The sequence below is a fragment of the Varanus komodoensis genome, unplaced genomic scaffold, assembly GCF_004798865.1.
Source record: "Varanus komodoensis strain SLA01 unplaced genomic scaffold, ASM479886v1 scaffold7_1, whole genome shotgun sequence".
Lineage (NCBI taxonomy): Eukaryota > Metazoa > Chordata > Lepidosauria > Squamata > Varanidae > Varanus > Varanus komodoensis.
Window position 1 is genome coordinate 5963311 of NW_025336479.1, and position 13885 is coordinate 5977195.

Here is a 13885-nt window from a genome sequence, read left to right on the forward strand (position 1 = left end):
TTGGTAGCAAGGTCCATCTTACTAATTTCTATCAAGCAACCACATTTTGTCTTTCTCTTATGTTAATCTACCCCATACAGTCCATCCCAAACAAACGATCGCAAGCCACGTTGTACACTGAGCTGTTACAAAATGATGATGGAGCAACATCCAAGGTAAGATCCTCAACCTGCTCACAGAAAGATGCTGGAGGGGAGCTTTTATGCTCACACCAATGCATAGCTTAAACGGAACTTACTATCCAATTTGAGGAAAGCAGAGCCTGGTTCTTAGATTAAACGTGTTCACCCAGCTTAGATACCGCACGGGAGGGTACACAGCATACTCGAGACTAAACATTCCTGCTAGTTTAACAGGACACCCAGTTCGGGGGTGGAAACTTCGGGGGGCTTGTGCCCCCCCCACCCCGGCACGGCTCTTTTCCCTTCCTTCCTCCCTCCCTTCCTTCGGCCGTCCCTCCCTTGCTTGTCTTTTTGAGCGAAGAAGTCGGAGGCATCATCCGTTCCGCCCGCTGCCTGGGAGGGGTTACACTTATGCCGTGAGGGTGGGAGGGAACGACGGAGGGAGACGGAACTCCGCCAGCTCGGAGAGGGAGCCTGGCGGTGGTGTGGGGCGGTCGGGGCCAGGGAGGCTGGCGCCTGTTGTCCCGGGTCGGGGCTCCGGGTGTCCCGCCAGCTGCCTGGCGCTGAGGCGGGAGCGAGCGAGCGAGGAGCCGCGGGCGGGCGGGCCGGCGGGCGCGCGGGACGGGGAGGGGGTCGGTCCGCTGCGCTGCTTCTGCTGCATTGCAGCCTCCCTCCTCTCTCCCTCCCTCCCGCCATCCGTCCATCTCTCCCTCCCTCCCTCCTTCCCTCCCTCCCTCCGCGTCTGGCGCGCTGTACAATGGCGGCTCCCAGCCCCGGTCCTGGCGCTGGCTCCGGCGGCGGCTCGCAGGCGGCGCACACGACAGTCAGCAGCATGCAGGGTAAGGGAGCGCGCCTCGGGAGCGGCACCCGGGCCCGGAGCGGGCCCCCCACCTGGCCCTAGGCCGCGCTGCAGCCCCGGCCTCCTTGTACGAGCCGCCTGCCTGCCTGCCTGCTTGCCTGTCTGGCTGGCTGTAGGGACTGGAGGGAGCGCCCAAGCTGGGCAGAGGACCAGGCCTCTCCCGAGGATGATAGGCCTGAGAGCGCGCTCCGGGGAAGAGGAGGCGGAGAAGGCTGAGTCCGACGGCAAAACAGGGAAGACCCAGTTCGACAATAGCCTCGCAGCGTGCGGATTCGGGGTGAAGGGGTGTGGTGTGTGTTTAGGAGACCGGGCACCCTGGTGTGTTCAGGGTCGCAAGAGGAGGCGGGGGTTATGGGCGACACGAGCAGTGAACGAGCGGGTGTGTGTGTGCCCGTTCGCGGGGTGCGTTGATCTAGAGGTACGCGTTCGTGTAAACAGTCGATGGAGGATGAGCTCTAGAAAACTCTGGGCCTTCTGTCGGTTTGGAGCCAAGTGATCTGTAAGGATGTGCGGGAGATTTCCGGGAATGTGAGTAAAGTAGGGTTGAGGACCGATCCCGAGGGTGGTGCCAGGAATTCTATCGCTTGGGTGCGATCCCTAGAGAGAAGCCAGAATTAATGTGCCAGATAAGGCGTGCGAGTGCAAAGGTAGAGCAAGTTGAGCTTTCGCTAGGGCTGTGACGTGGGGTTGACTGACAAGGTATGTGTGAGAAAGACGCATGCGTTAGGGTCGGGAAGGGGTTACAGCATGTTTCCTACGGCGTGTAATTGTCCTGGGGGCGGGGGAGATCGCGGAGGTAAAGCATGCTGGATGAGGGCCCTTGTATGGATACGTGGGGTAGGAGGTGGTATACCTTCGTACAGATATGGGCTGCTCCTTTCTGAAATTGGACGTCAGCAGGTGCTCTAGATTGAATGAGAAATGCATGGAGAGCGTGGTTCCTGAGTGCTTCTCTCCATGGAGGAGTGTGAAGGAAGGGGAGTAGGACAGTGTTTCTAGGATTGCAGTAATGCATGAATGGGGCATGTAGCTGGAGGATGATGTCCTTTTCTTAGCATCTTTGTGTGCATATTGAGTAAGTCATTTATGAGAAAATAACTTGGGGTTGCCACCACATAGTTCTGACTATATCCACAAGAATCTCTCTCTATTTCTGTATACTTACAAAAGCTCTGAAGAGGGAGACTTGAACATCTCTATTTTAGGAAAAGCATGTTAGAATATTGAGCTGAGTGTATATCTTAAATATACCTAAAGTCATCACTATACTTATAAGTCCTTTCAATGTGTGGGAGTTAAAAAAACCAGTAGTATATTTAGTGAAATGCATATGAGATTACAGTTATACTATTGAAAGCAGGAATGGTGCTGTGGGAAAACAGTGAAGACTGACATTTTAATCCATAATCATATAACTCTAACCCCACCCCAATACAACTGATCACATCTGGACCTTGGGCAGAGTGTTTTCAGTGCTGGGACTGCATCTTTGGAACCAGCTACACCAGAAAGCACAGGTTCTGAGGTTTAATCCGTAGCATCTCTAATTCAAATGATGTCTACACATCTGCATGGGATTTTGGAAAACTGCTGCCATTCAGAAGAGTAGACAGTACTTGATTTTACAGACTGGTGATCTGGTTCAATACAAGGCAGCATCATATGTTCACTGTATACACCAAAGCTGTGACTGCTACTTCCCAGTATGCATACATGCAATGGAGTACATGGGCTTGCAATTGTCAAGTATGAGTCTATTTATCACATCTTATTTCGTACATAAACATACTTCCCATATAAGGATTTTGCTATGTTTGAAATAACTGACATATACCCCCCCACTAAAATAGTAAATGTTACTAAGTTTCAATGCTAAGGTGACATTGGAGATTAGCCTTCTGCTTTGTTTTGTTTTTTAAAAAATTACAAGGCCAGTATTTTAGAAACCACTTTTCCTGCATTGGCAGTTTTATCTTGGCTTGTCTCTGAAGCTGACAAGATAAAGTAAGACACCAGTATAGTGAGCTATTCTGTTTTTATTCAGAGTTCCATTACTCTTGATTAGGTAATTACATGAGAGGCCAGGGGTTCCTTGTGCAGGTCTGATGTTCATGTAAACATTCTACAGTTTTGTCACGGTATAGTGTTTTTGATTTAGCACTCAGAAATGTGTAAAACTCACTGAGTTACTGTGTGTAACTAGAAAAAATGTACTTGATGCTGTTTAGCCATGGTTAGATTACCTAGCAATTATCAAACAAGCATTTTTACACTCCTGTAACAAGGTACTCCCATTATTTTGATATTCCTTGACTGTTCATCTACCCAGTGATTTTAGACTGGGATTGGAAAGTATGGCTGTATATAGCAGGGTATAAGACTTTTTGTTTGTTTGTAGGTTGAAATTAATCCTAGAATTATTTCCAAGTAATATCCCATGAAAAGAAGGGAGTGTTAGAAATACATTCTTCTATTTCTCAAGTAGCAGAAGCGGTACTGTGAACACCTTGGATTTAACTTTACTAGTTCCTCAGTGTGGTTATACTCAAAAACTCAATATATTATTGTGGCATTTGTGTTCTGATTACGTAGCTGTGTGGCCTTGGTTTTTTTATGTTAGTTTCCTTAGATGTTAGTAAACAGCCCACACTGAAGGGCTGGATTTGGGCTCATTACAGTATTAAGTCAGAAAAGTGTTTTTTCAAATTACACTTGTGCCTGAAGTAGTGGTGTAGGATAGAGTTTAAAACTTGCTCATTGCACTAAAAACCATATGGCCATGCTATACCAAACCATTCTGTAGAGTTTAGTGACATTGTTATTACATTGTGTTTCTGTCATGCTGTTTTCATTTTGTGAGGAACTCAAAGAAGCTTACATAGCACCCATTTGTGCTTACAGCAACAGCCTTCAACTCCGAGACAGGTTAGGTTGAGAGTGAGTAACTCTCCCAAAGTCACCCAGTGAGCTTCATGGCCAAGTGGAGGTCAGATCGCCCAGGTCGCCAGTCCAACATTAATTACTGTAGCACCTGGTCTCTCAATCTCCATAATTTTGGCTCTGCAATGAGTATGCTGATCCAACAATGGAACACCAGTAAATCATAGAAATACAGTTGTAAAATAATCACAATATAAGAAATATCCAGTCTTCAATAAGCAAATTATTTTACCTGATTACAGGCTGACCAGAACTGCTATTCCTCAGGAAAAAATAAAGTGGCTGTTTTTCATCCTGTCTCCTGCCTGTTTCCTATGCTAGAAAATTGAATATTTTAAATTGCAAAATATTTTAGTATATTCTGTTCCATCCTTACATGTGATGCTCATAATCTAATTTGATCAAGAATCAGAATGAATGAAAACTAAATAAATTAAGGAAATCAGTAATGAAACATATTTGGACAAAATCCCATTTGATGCAACAGAACATTCCTGCCCCTTGCAGCCCCCTACCCCAAATCTGCCTCAGAGGATCCTCCCAAACCTAGAGAGCATGTGTAGGGTTCCAAAGGGAATGGAGGAATGGAGGGGAAATCATGCCCTTTACTGTTCTGCTGACAGAAGCCAATATGTCAATGGCAAGGGAAACTGGATACTAGCCATTATCTAAAATATTGATCTGAGTCAGCTTCATGTGTACACATTGGTTATTTTGTAAGGAAATATGTGTTCTTATTGCAGGTCATATAACTTACAACTGATTAATATATAACTGAATAGGGCTTTCACAGTGTTTAATATTTTTTGAAAAATCTGAGACTATAGCAAATTTTGGTCATTACTTTTATCAAGCTGCATTAGGATGAGGAACATAAATAAAATTGGAAACTTCTTAGTACAGAAAATTTTGTTTTTTTGCATACAAAATTTTGCATACAAAAACATCTTTCAAATTACCACTGTAGACTCTGTTCAAAAAGGAACCAACAAATCGGAGATCTATGCTGACTCCATGTGTGTAAGATATGCTGGTACTTCTGTAAGTATTGCTGAAGTGACTGGGGAAATTTGCATGATTGAGAGTTCCATGTGGGTATGATCCTGTGATCTTCAGAACAGAACCATAAATTGTGGCTGAGGACTGGAAGTATTCCTGCAGATCTTTCATTTGCTGTATGCACAATTATAAGAATAGATAAGCTCATTCTATCATTTGCTGTATGCACAATTATAAGAATAGATAAGCTCATTCTATCTCTGGACTCCGTCAGGTAAGAGTTTATATTGGAAATGATAAATCCAGTCATTCCCTTGATGTATTAAGATGATGAGTGTCCCATTGGAATTATTGAGCTTCACTGATACCTTTTTCCTCCTTCACTGTCCACAACATCCACCAAGTATGAATTTTGTGAAATGTATGGTGGAGAGCCAAGCATAGGAAATTTTCAGTCATGAATAAAAGTGGATGAACTGGCCACATAGGAAGAGAGGTAATTTAAAGCAAGTGAAGAGCTTATTAACTTCTTGAAATGACTCGTAGGATATTGATTGATTTGATAGACTTCATTTCTGCTCCAAGATTTAGATGTTTCAATATTGCTTTTTACATCACTTGGAAAATGTTTCTGTGCATTTCTAGGTAGAGAATTTAGCGCTTGAAAATCTAATATGGGAGTAGGCACTTGAAGCAAGATTATGACCCACAGTTTTACCAGGGGTCATTTTTAAAGCTAACTCTATTTCCAAGTTTCTGGTTAAAGCAAAGATAGGCAACCTGATGCCATCCAGATATTTTGGATTAAAATTCCAATAATCCTTGACTATTTGTTGATGGGAGTTGTAGTCTAAAATATCTGGAGTGCTAGGTTGCCTACTTTGTTAACATTTTGATATTTTGGATGCTGGGTTGTGTCTAATTAGTTAACCAAAAATCCTTTCAGCTCTTGAATCATGCTACTTAATATCAGTCTTTTTACTATGTTAACCTCTTGTTTCTGTTTCTCATAGCAAACCCTCTTTTTATTTCTTCATTATTTTAGTCTGAAGAGTCAGATTCTGCAGTCTTTCCAAATTTTGAAAATAGCATAAAATGCAAAAAAAAAAAAAAAAAAAAAACCAAAACCCCCCCCCCCCCATAATTGGCAGAATCTTGCTTTATTCCTCTCTTTGGATTTGGTGAAGTATCCTGTTCTAGTGTCATTTTTTTAGTGGGAGGTACCTTTTGCTCTCTGTAAGTCTAAAAGGTCCTTAATTCTAACAGTAAGAGTGTTAGACTCTGACAGATTGTCAGCTACTTTACTTTGATGCAATCAAGATTGCTTTCTGTTCTTTTCTGCTGTTTAGAAAATATGTCTGCTCCCTGCATTACCTTTTAGGTCTAATCCTGGTGTAATAATTGGGAGTCCTTTTTCTCCTTCAAGAAAAATGCTAAACATCAGGGAGATTAGCAGTGGATAGCAAATCTTAAACTGTATGACTGGGCTCTGTGTGCTTCCAAGCTGTTGTTAAATGCCAAAGAGTAGATTCTTTCCTTTTGATTTGCATATAATTTCAACTCCCTTGTTTCTAACTTGTAACTGAGTGTTTTCATGAGCTTGCTTTAACTTTGTAAATGAGGTAGTTATGGAAACCCAGTCAGAACAAGGAATTATTTTTAACTGTCAGAAGCAACACTATCAACTAAATATGGTTAACTTGATTTTACTTCATAACATTTGCAGAGTGTTTTATCTGCTCCTTCATCCTTTAAAAAATTACAAATATAACAGTAGTCTGGTGTAATGCTCTGTCAATAGGGTTTTTTATGTTATTGGGCTGGTCTAAGTATTGGATACTCAAATAGGCTATTGAAACAGAGTATCAGACAGACTTAGTCTTTTGCAGCCAGGTTGTTGTTATTATGGTGTGAGTTATGATAGCAGAGGTCCCAAGAATCAACAGAGAAGGCTGCTCTTTTCATTGGTCCCATTTATTATCTGCTGCTTCTAGTGTAAGCATATCATCTTAATTGACTGCTTGATTATAGGTAATCTAATGGACTGAGAGTTAAAACTAAACTGGCAAATCAAGGTATCCTAAAGTTCCATGGACTACAGGGTGGCTCTCAGCAAGTTATTCTAACTTGAGTTCTGTATCTACAAAAACCAATATACTACATTGCAATATTATGAGAAGAGGCGTATGATTAGTGCTTCATGTGTTTTTGACTGCATTATTCTTTGATGTGGATAGAAATTAGAATTATGCAGAGAATTCAGCAGCCTGAAATTCTTGTTTCATTTAAAATTGGCTGTCCTTAAAATATGCAGATAAAGCTTAAGATAGATCAGAAGAAAGAGGGGCTAAAAAGATTTTGAGTGGGAGAAATTGGTATGACAGTACCTTGGATATTTACTTGCTGTTCTTTACAATTAATAGAAATAGTTTAAATTAATGTAAAATAAATTAGGCAAATAGACTTCAGCTGCACAATTTATACAATTTGGACAAACAGCATCTGCCTGTATATGACTGCCATGTCGAACTATACTGAGATACATATATTTCTGATCATGTAAATCATAAAGCTGTGAAAGTCGTGACAACAGTACTTGTGCATTATACCCAAGGAAAACAGTCCCATTTTTATGTAGAACTCTAAATTGAGGAGAGAAGTTTCCATAACACAATCATTTTCAAGTTTTTACTTAATAACTGGAAGAATACCACTGCAGAAGACATCATATGGGAACTTTATTACCAAAATTTTCCATATGTTCTAAACATTCTGTTTGTTAAGTTAACCACAAACTAATATTTAACCTCTGTAGTTGACCAGATCTGGATACCCAATTGATCCTCTGCTGATGTTTTGTACAGTATAGTACAACCCTTTCTTTTCCAAATAGCATTCAAAATTGACTACACTGAGATAATTGGAACCTTCTCTGTATAACCTTGGCACTATCTTGCCTATGTCAAGCCTTTTATTTGGTGTATCAGTTTTTTTGAAAAATGAACATGAAATGTGATTTTAAAGGTTGTGGATATCTGTAATTTTCAGCAAATGAACTAGAACTTATCTTTTTTGCTTTAGGCTTTCAGATAAACTTCTGTGAAAAAGCACAAAGTAAGCTACATGTTTTATAGTATTATGCTATTTTATTTTATTTTTATATCATTCTTGGTATTGGGAATGTGTCCACTGTTGATCTAACTAACCAGCCATGCATTAATAAATGCGCAGAGCTTCCATTTTTCATCTTGCTTCCAAATATCAGATCCACTAATTTGTAAACAGTACTTTAATGTCTGTTATTCATTTTGAACAACGAATGACAGGGCTCACAGATAGTTGTTGCCACAGTGGCTACCTAAATTGTAATGAATGCAAGTTTTTTGCTTTTTGTCAGATAAAATATAGTGGAATTGTTTGTAACAGAGAGATACTTGGCTTTGGATAGTCTTAACTATTATGACTGTGTGAAAAAGTGTCCATAACTACTGGAATTATTATTATTATTATTTCAGGATGGACTTCACTTTCAGCACTTTAGAATCAATGATATTGGTTTTCGGAAAATTACCATAAAAAAATTCAGAAAAAATTCCAGTGAAAATTTGGGTCATTTGCATGGAATTATTTGCATAGGAACATTTTCAGTTTGCCTCAGAAAATTTTCTGATACCCTAGAACAGCCTTTGTCAACCTGGTGCCTTCAAAATGTTTTGGACTTGAGCTCTCATTAGCTTTAGTGAACATGGCTAATGTTCAGGAATTCTAGGAGATGCAGTCCAAAACATATGGAGGGTACCATATTGCTGAAATGTGCCTCAGAGAGATGTAATTTGGCATGTTTATTTTACTGTATTTAGTAAACAGCAAAGGTAAAGAATTCCTATGTTAAATTTTATTTATTTATTAAAACATTTCTATGCCGCCCCATTCACCGAAGCCTTGGGGCGGCTCACAACATGAAGTAAAATACAAAAATAACAATATAAAAATAATAATATAAAATAAATAACAATATAAAATAAGTCGCCCTGGCCATGAAGTATTTATTGATTTGTGGACAATTACTCATCTGATTTAATAGAGTTCAGTTCTCTTCCACCATAGTTGTTGGGGCACCTTCAGTTTTTCTATCGCCACTTATTAGTTTCATTTCCTCTGAGACATTTATTTATTCATTTCATTTCTATACTGCTCCACAGCCGAAGCTCTCTGGGCAGTTTATAATATGTATATCATTGATATGTATGCACTATATCAATGTATATATGAATTTATATATACATATTCTCTCACAAAAATACTAAGGATGATAAATTGAAAAACATCAATTACAAGTTTGAAACTGCTAAGTTTGCCTAATCCTGTATTTTCAATTTACCTGCATTATTTTAACTAATTAACTGATGAAATAGAAAATTTTTCAGAGATAAACTTGAAAATTTTCCACCACATATCTCTGCTTAGGGTTCCTAGTCCGATTAGCAAACTATGTGTGAGCTGCCTTATGACGTCAGGCCATTAGCCCATTCTGCTATGTGCAGTGACTCTCCAAGATCTCATGAAATGGCCTGTGCCACTGTTATGACTGGATGTTTTGACTGGAGATGCTGGGCATGGGACCTTAGATCTTAAACGTGGCAAAGACTGCTGAATCATGGTTTCCTCCTGTGTGGTATGGTTTTATTTTAGGTGACCCAGTGAGGCTTCAAAGTTATTTGCTTTGAGGTAGCAATTTTTTGAACATATGACCAGCTACATGCAGTGATACTGAAGTCTTTATAAAGGTCAGAAAATGTTGTTATCTGTCATTCTAAGTCCATATTTGGATGATTAATGGAAGCTCTGCACAATTAAGTTTTTCATTGTTTCATTCTCCTATGGCTTTCATTTTGTAATTGCTATGTTCATTATATTTTTATGATTGCTTGCCATTGTTCAGGGAGAGCATTACTGGAGACCAAACATGGCACTGCTAGCAGTTTTTCTCTTTACTGGGTTAACCTTATATCATTAAACATATGCATCATGAATTTAATTCAGACTGTATATGTTTTAATTTTTATTTTAAGTTAATGAATCTGCATATTTAATTTAGAAGTGATGCAATGCTTGTAAGATTAATGCTGACATTCAATAATTTGTGTCAAGGTTTTCTGTCTGAGGCTTATAAAGATGATCCATAGTATGTGAATTATACTCAAGTATAAAATGGTTGGTTCATGCTCCCTATATTACTGCTAGCCAACCATAAAATAATAAATGGAGTTTAATATCAGTGTTAAAGTATAATATTCCAGGACTGGGGTTCCTGTGGGAAATAGTATTTTCTAATCAATTGAGATACATTTCTAGTAGAACAAAGGTTATATATAAAGAAAATTTGCCAAGACAAAAAAAACCTGAAAAGATTTGAATGATTCCTGAGAGAACTTCCATGGTGTTTTTCCCTATTATAACACCACTGTTGTATGGAGCTGTTTTCCTCTTACACTTCTGGATGCTATTGCCAATTTTACGTATGTTGGTCCTGATTCTTAGACTGTTGTGCTGTAGTGGATATGAATGGTATTTGCTGGAAAGGGTTTTAAAAGTTAATAGGATCTCAGATATTTGGGCATGGGAGGAGAGGACTTTAACTCATTGCCTCTGCTATAGTCCCAATCTGGTTGGGAGTCTTGTAGTTAAGGGCACTGGGATTAGATTTCCTCTAGATGCTAATAGCAGCCATAGAGGAAGGTAGGCAGATTGGGACTGCAACAGAGGAAAACAATTATAGCCTCCCTACTTCTACCATAACAGAGCCCTAATCCAGAATGTCCACCCCTGACCTGGCTCATATTGACTGAAATTGTGGGAGAAACACGGGATGGCTAATAATCAATGATTTTTTAAAAAAGAAATGTCTTAAAATGGATTTTTAAAATTTAAAATTGATTTTTATTAAAATCAGATTTTTTATTTAAATTGGATTTTTTAAAGTAAAATGCTTTTTGAGGAAAAATTTATCTAAGGATATTTTTCTGTTTAAGATACATTATAGTGCAAAAGTTATTCATCATGAAATAAGGCTTAGTTTTTAATTATATAGCATGAGGCTGTATATTCAAGCAAAGTTTAAACTTTTGGGTAAATGAATTCCATTAATCCATTCACAATGACATGCTCTTCTAGAGGTTTCTGTAAGATTATTGGGCAATTTTTCTATCTAGAATATATTAGAACAGATGCTTGGTTTTACAGTTCTCAAAGCTGAGTATGAAGATCACGTGCCTCTTCTTCAGAACAAAAATATTATAAAATAAACAAAGTCGAGAAAAAGACCTTAATCCCATTGTTTCTTTACAAGTCTACGTATACAGAATCAACCCCTTACCTCTTAAGTGCTAAGTTTCAAAAAATTCAATGAATAGAAGAAGATTGGAAGTGAAATAGATCTGCCCAAGAGGCTGAGTGTGAGGAGGGAGGGGCAAGCAATAAAAATGAAAGTGAAACCTTTTGAGCTGAATACTCCACAAGCCTTTGGCTCTTTTTGTGTATAGTCTGAGTTTTATCATATTATTCTTTCCCTGGAGGAGAAAAACTATAATGGCAGCAGGCCATAAAAGAGACCCAGTTTGGAAATGTTTTAATGAAGTTCCTCTACCTACTGGTAAGGGAGGCATGCAAATTATGTAGAAAACCATGATTTAAATCTAGTTTTTAAACCAACTAGTGATTTAAATCAAATTACCCTGGAGAAGCATCATGTATATTTTGGCCCTAAGTTGTGGTTCCTCACAACAAGATGCTTGCATGATGCAAAGCTTGTGCTTTTGCTCTCTTTTTCCTCATGTTTGTCTTTTGTTCTGCCTATTGTCCAAGTTTTTAGTGTTATGGATTCACAGTTCTTTCTACAGTAACCAGATTGTATTATACTTACTACTGATTTTAGAGGGAGATAAGCAGATGGCTGCTTGAAAGATGAATGAAGTTGTCCACAGTACGACAGTTCTAGCTGAAATAATAGATGGAGACTTGGGGCAGCAGTAAAGGTCACATCAAAAAAAAATTACAGAAGTAGACAGCCCACAGCTGATTTACGTATTGTATGCATAATTCACTGCACATCAAATTTGCATGACTCTTGTAGTTACCAGGTAATGATTTATGCACATCTCACAATTCTCTGTGTCTTTGTTTATGCAGTGTATTGCTTGGTGCAGTTGTCTTATTCCCAAACCCTTTTAATTGGTTTTGGAAGTTATTTTAACTGATTAAATGGAACATAATCCCATGTAATTATGCTTTAGAATTGTATTCTAAAACTAGTGGCCCAAATTTTCTGAAGGTGGCTGTCATCTCATGGAGAGTTACTCTTAAAGTTTAGCAGCATGATTTTAAACAGATACTCTGTTAGGGCAACCTGGACCAGAAGAATTCTGCAGGTTTTACAAGGCAATTGTTTCTGTAGTATTATGAAGCAGAACACTGCTCTCATCAGTGGCATTGTACAACTAACTAAACAGCTAAAGAATCCTGATGTCTTGGCCTTGACAGTCCTGGTGGTTTTAAATCGTCACAGTTGAAAAACATTATAAATAAACAGAAGACTATGAAATTTTCTCAAGATGTGGCAGGAATTTTATATCTTATATCTAATGTCAGCATAACAAGTCTTTTCAAAATTATATTTGGTTAGAAAGTTCCTTTCCTTTATTAATGCTGACCATCCATCCATTCATCCCTCCTTTTTGTCCTATCCGTTAAAAACAAAAACACTTTTTCAAGAAGATTTGTTGACCTGGTACATACCTGAGTCATACAAATTCAGCAATGATGGCAGGTTCCTGGGAGTTTGCCTGCCTGCACAGCAAGTTTGCCTGCCTGCACAGCAAGTGTTCAGCCAAGAAAGGTGAATAGCTATTGTATTGTCCAATGCTGCTCTTAGCTTACTGAAAAGGAACTATGAGCTGATCAGCATTCTCAACTGAGCTGAAGCTCAGGAGCATGTTCAAGGGAAAATTTTGGAGAGTGATAATGAAATAAGGATAGTCTTAAATTTGAAGCAGTGGTAGAAGAAGAGCTGGCAGCTAGAACTTGACACACAGGGTTAAGAAATAGAGGCTGCTGGGTTTTGGTTTTTTTTTTTCAAATCTGGATACTGAACTTTTAATGAACTTTTTACCTATGAACCAAATGTATCAGATTTAATGTGATAACTATTGAGGGAAAAGAAGGTGTTGGCATTGTGTTGAATATATAAATGGGCTTCTTTTGGTGAATAACTTTAGGTTATACTGCTGATACGTGTTCAAGGTCCTATGCTTGTTTATTTTTTCAGCTGTGAGAGCTAACTTTTCTAAAACTACACATGACTTCTATTGATCTGTCAAAAAAGAATACTGATACAAGGTTTTATGCTCAATGAAAAAAGAATGAAACAACCAGTTTGACATTTATGACCACTTAGACATTGGTTTTATGTACAATAAATAAATACATGGTATGAAAAGTCATGAAAATTGATTACACAAAAAGGTTACATCGACACTTTCAGAATACGCCTTTGGTTAAATTATGCAGCTAAGCATCCCTTTTTGGTATTTCTTCAGAAAACTAATTTTATTGGCTTGGGCCAAGACTTACTGTCCTGCAGATGGAAGGGCTCTTTCCATTTTCAGAAGAGCATTTGGTGCAGCTGGTGCAGTAGAGATTCCTGCTGGTAGGAGTGTGATGTAGGGAGCTTATTTTCAGCTATTCTTCCTACGACATCCCCCCCCCCCCCCACAAAGTACTTCCTCACACATTCTAGAGGGTCTCCCAAAACTCTTGAAAACTTTTTCAGGAGCTGTGGAAGGCTGAAGAGGAACTGGCAAAATTCCTGAAAATTCATTTTGGCCTGTGAATGGAACTTTGCTCAGGGGATCTTTGGATTCAAGCCGTATATCTCTATACTGTCTCTGCTGTTTCTCTAATTGCTACC

The 13885-nt window shown here is 39.0% G+C and overlaps 1 protein-coding gene across 7 annotated transcripts in view; it reads left to right on the forward strand.

Annotated features, from left to right (window-relative positions):
- The first annotated feature begins 812 nt into the window (after window positions 1-812).
- Window positions 813-13885, forward strand: part of MAP2K4 (mitogen-activated protein kinase kinase 4) — a 63811-nt gene continuing 50738 nt past the window's right edge. The window contains exons 1-2 of one of the 7 annotated variants that reach the window (XM_044453739.1): window positions 813-961; window positions 8002-8034. In XM_044453739.1, coding sequence (XP_044309674.1) covers window positions 880-961; window positions 8002-8034 — 115 coding nt within the window. In that variant the 5' untranslated portion in view covers window positions 813-879. Of the gene's footprint in view, window positions 962-1099; window positions 5417-8001; window positions 8035-13885 lie in introns of those variants that run through there. The other 6 variants (XM_044453742.1, XM_044453744.1, XM_044453743.1 and 3 more) reach the window with 6 other exon arrangements.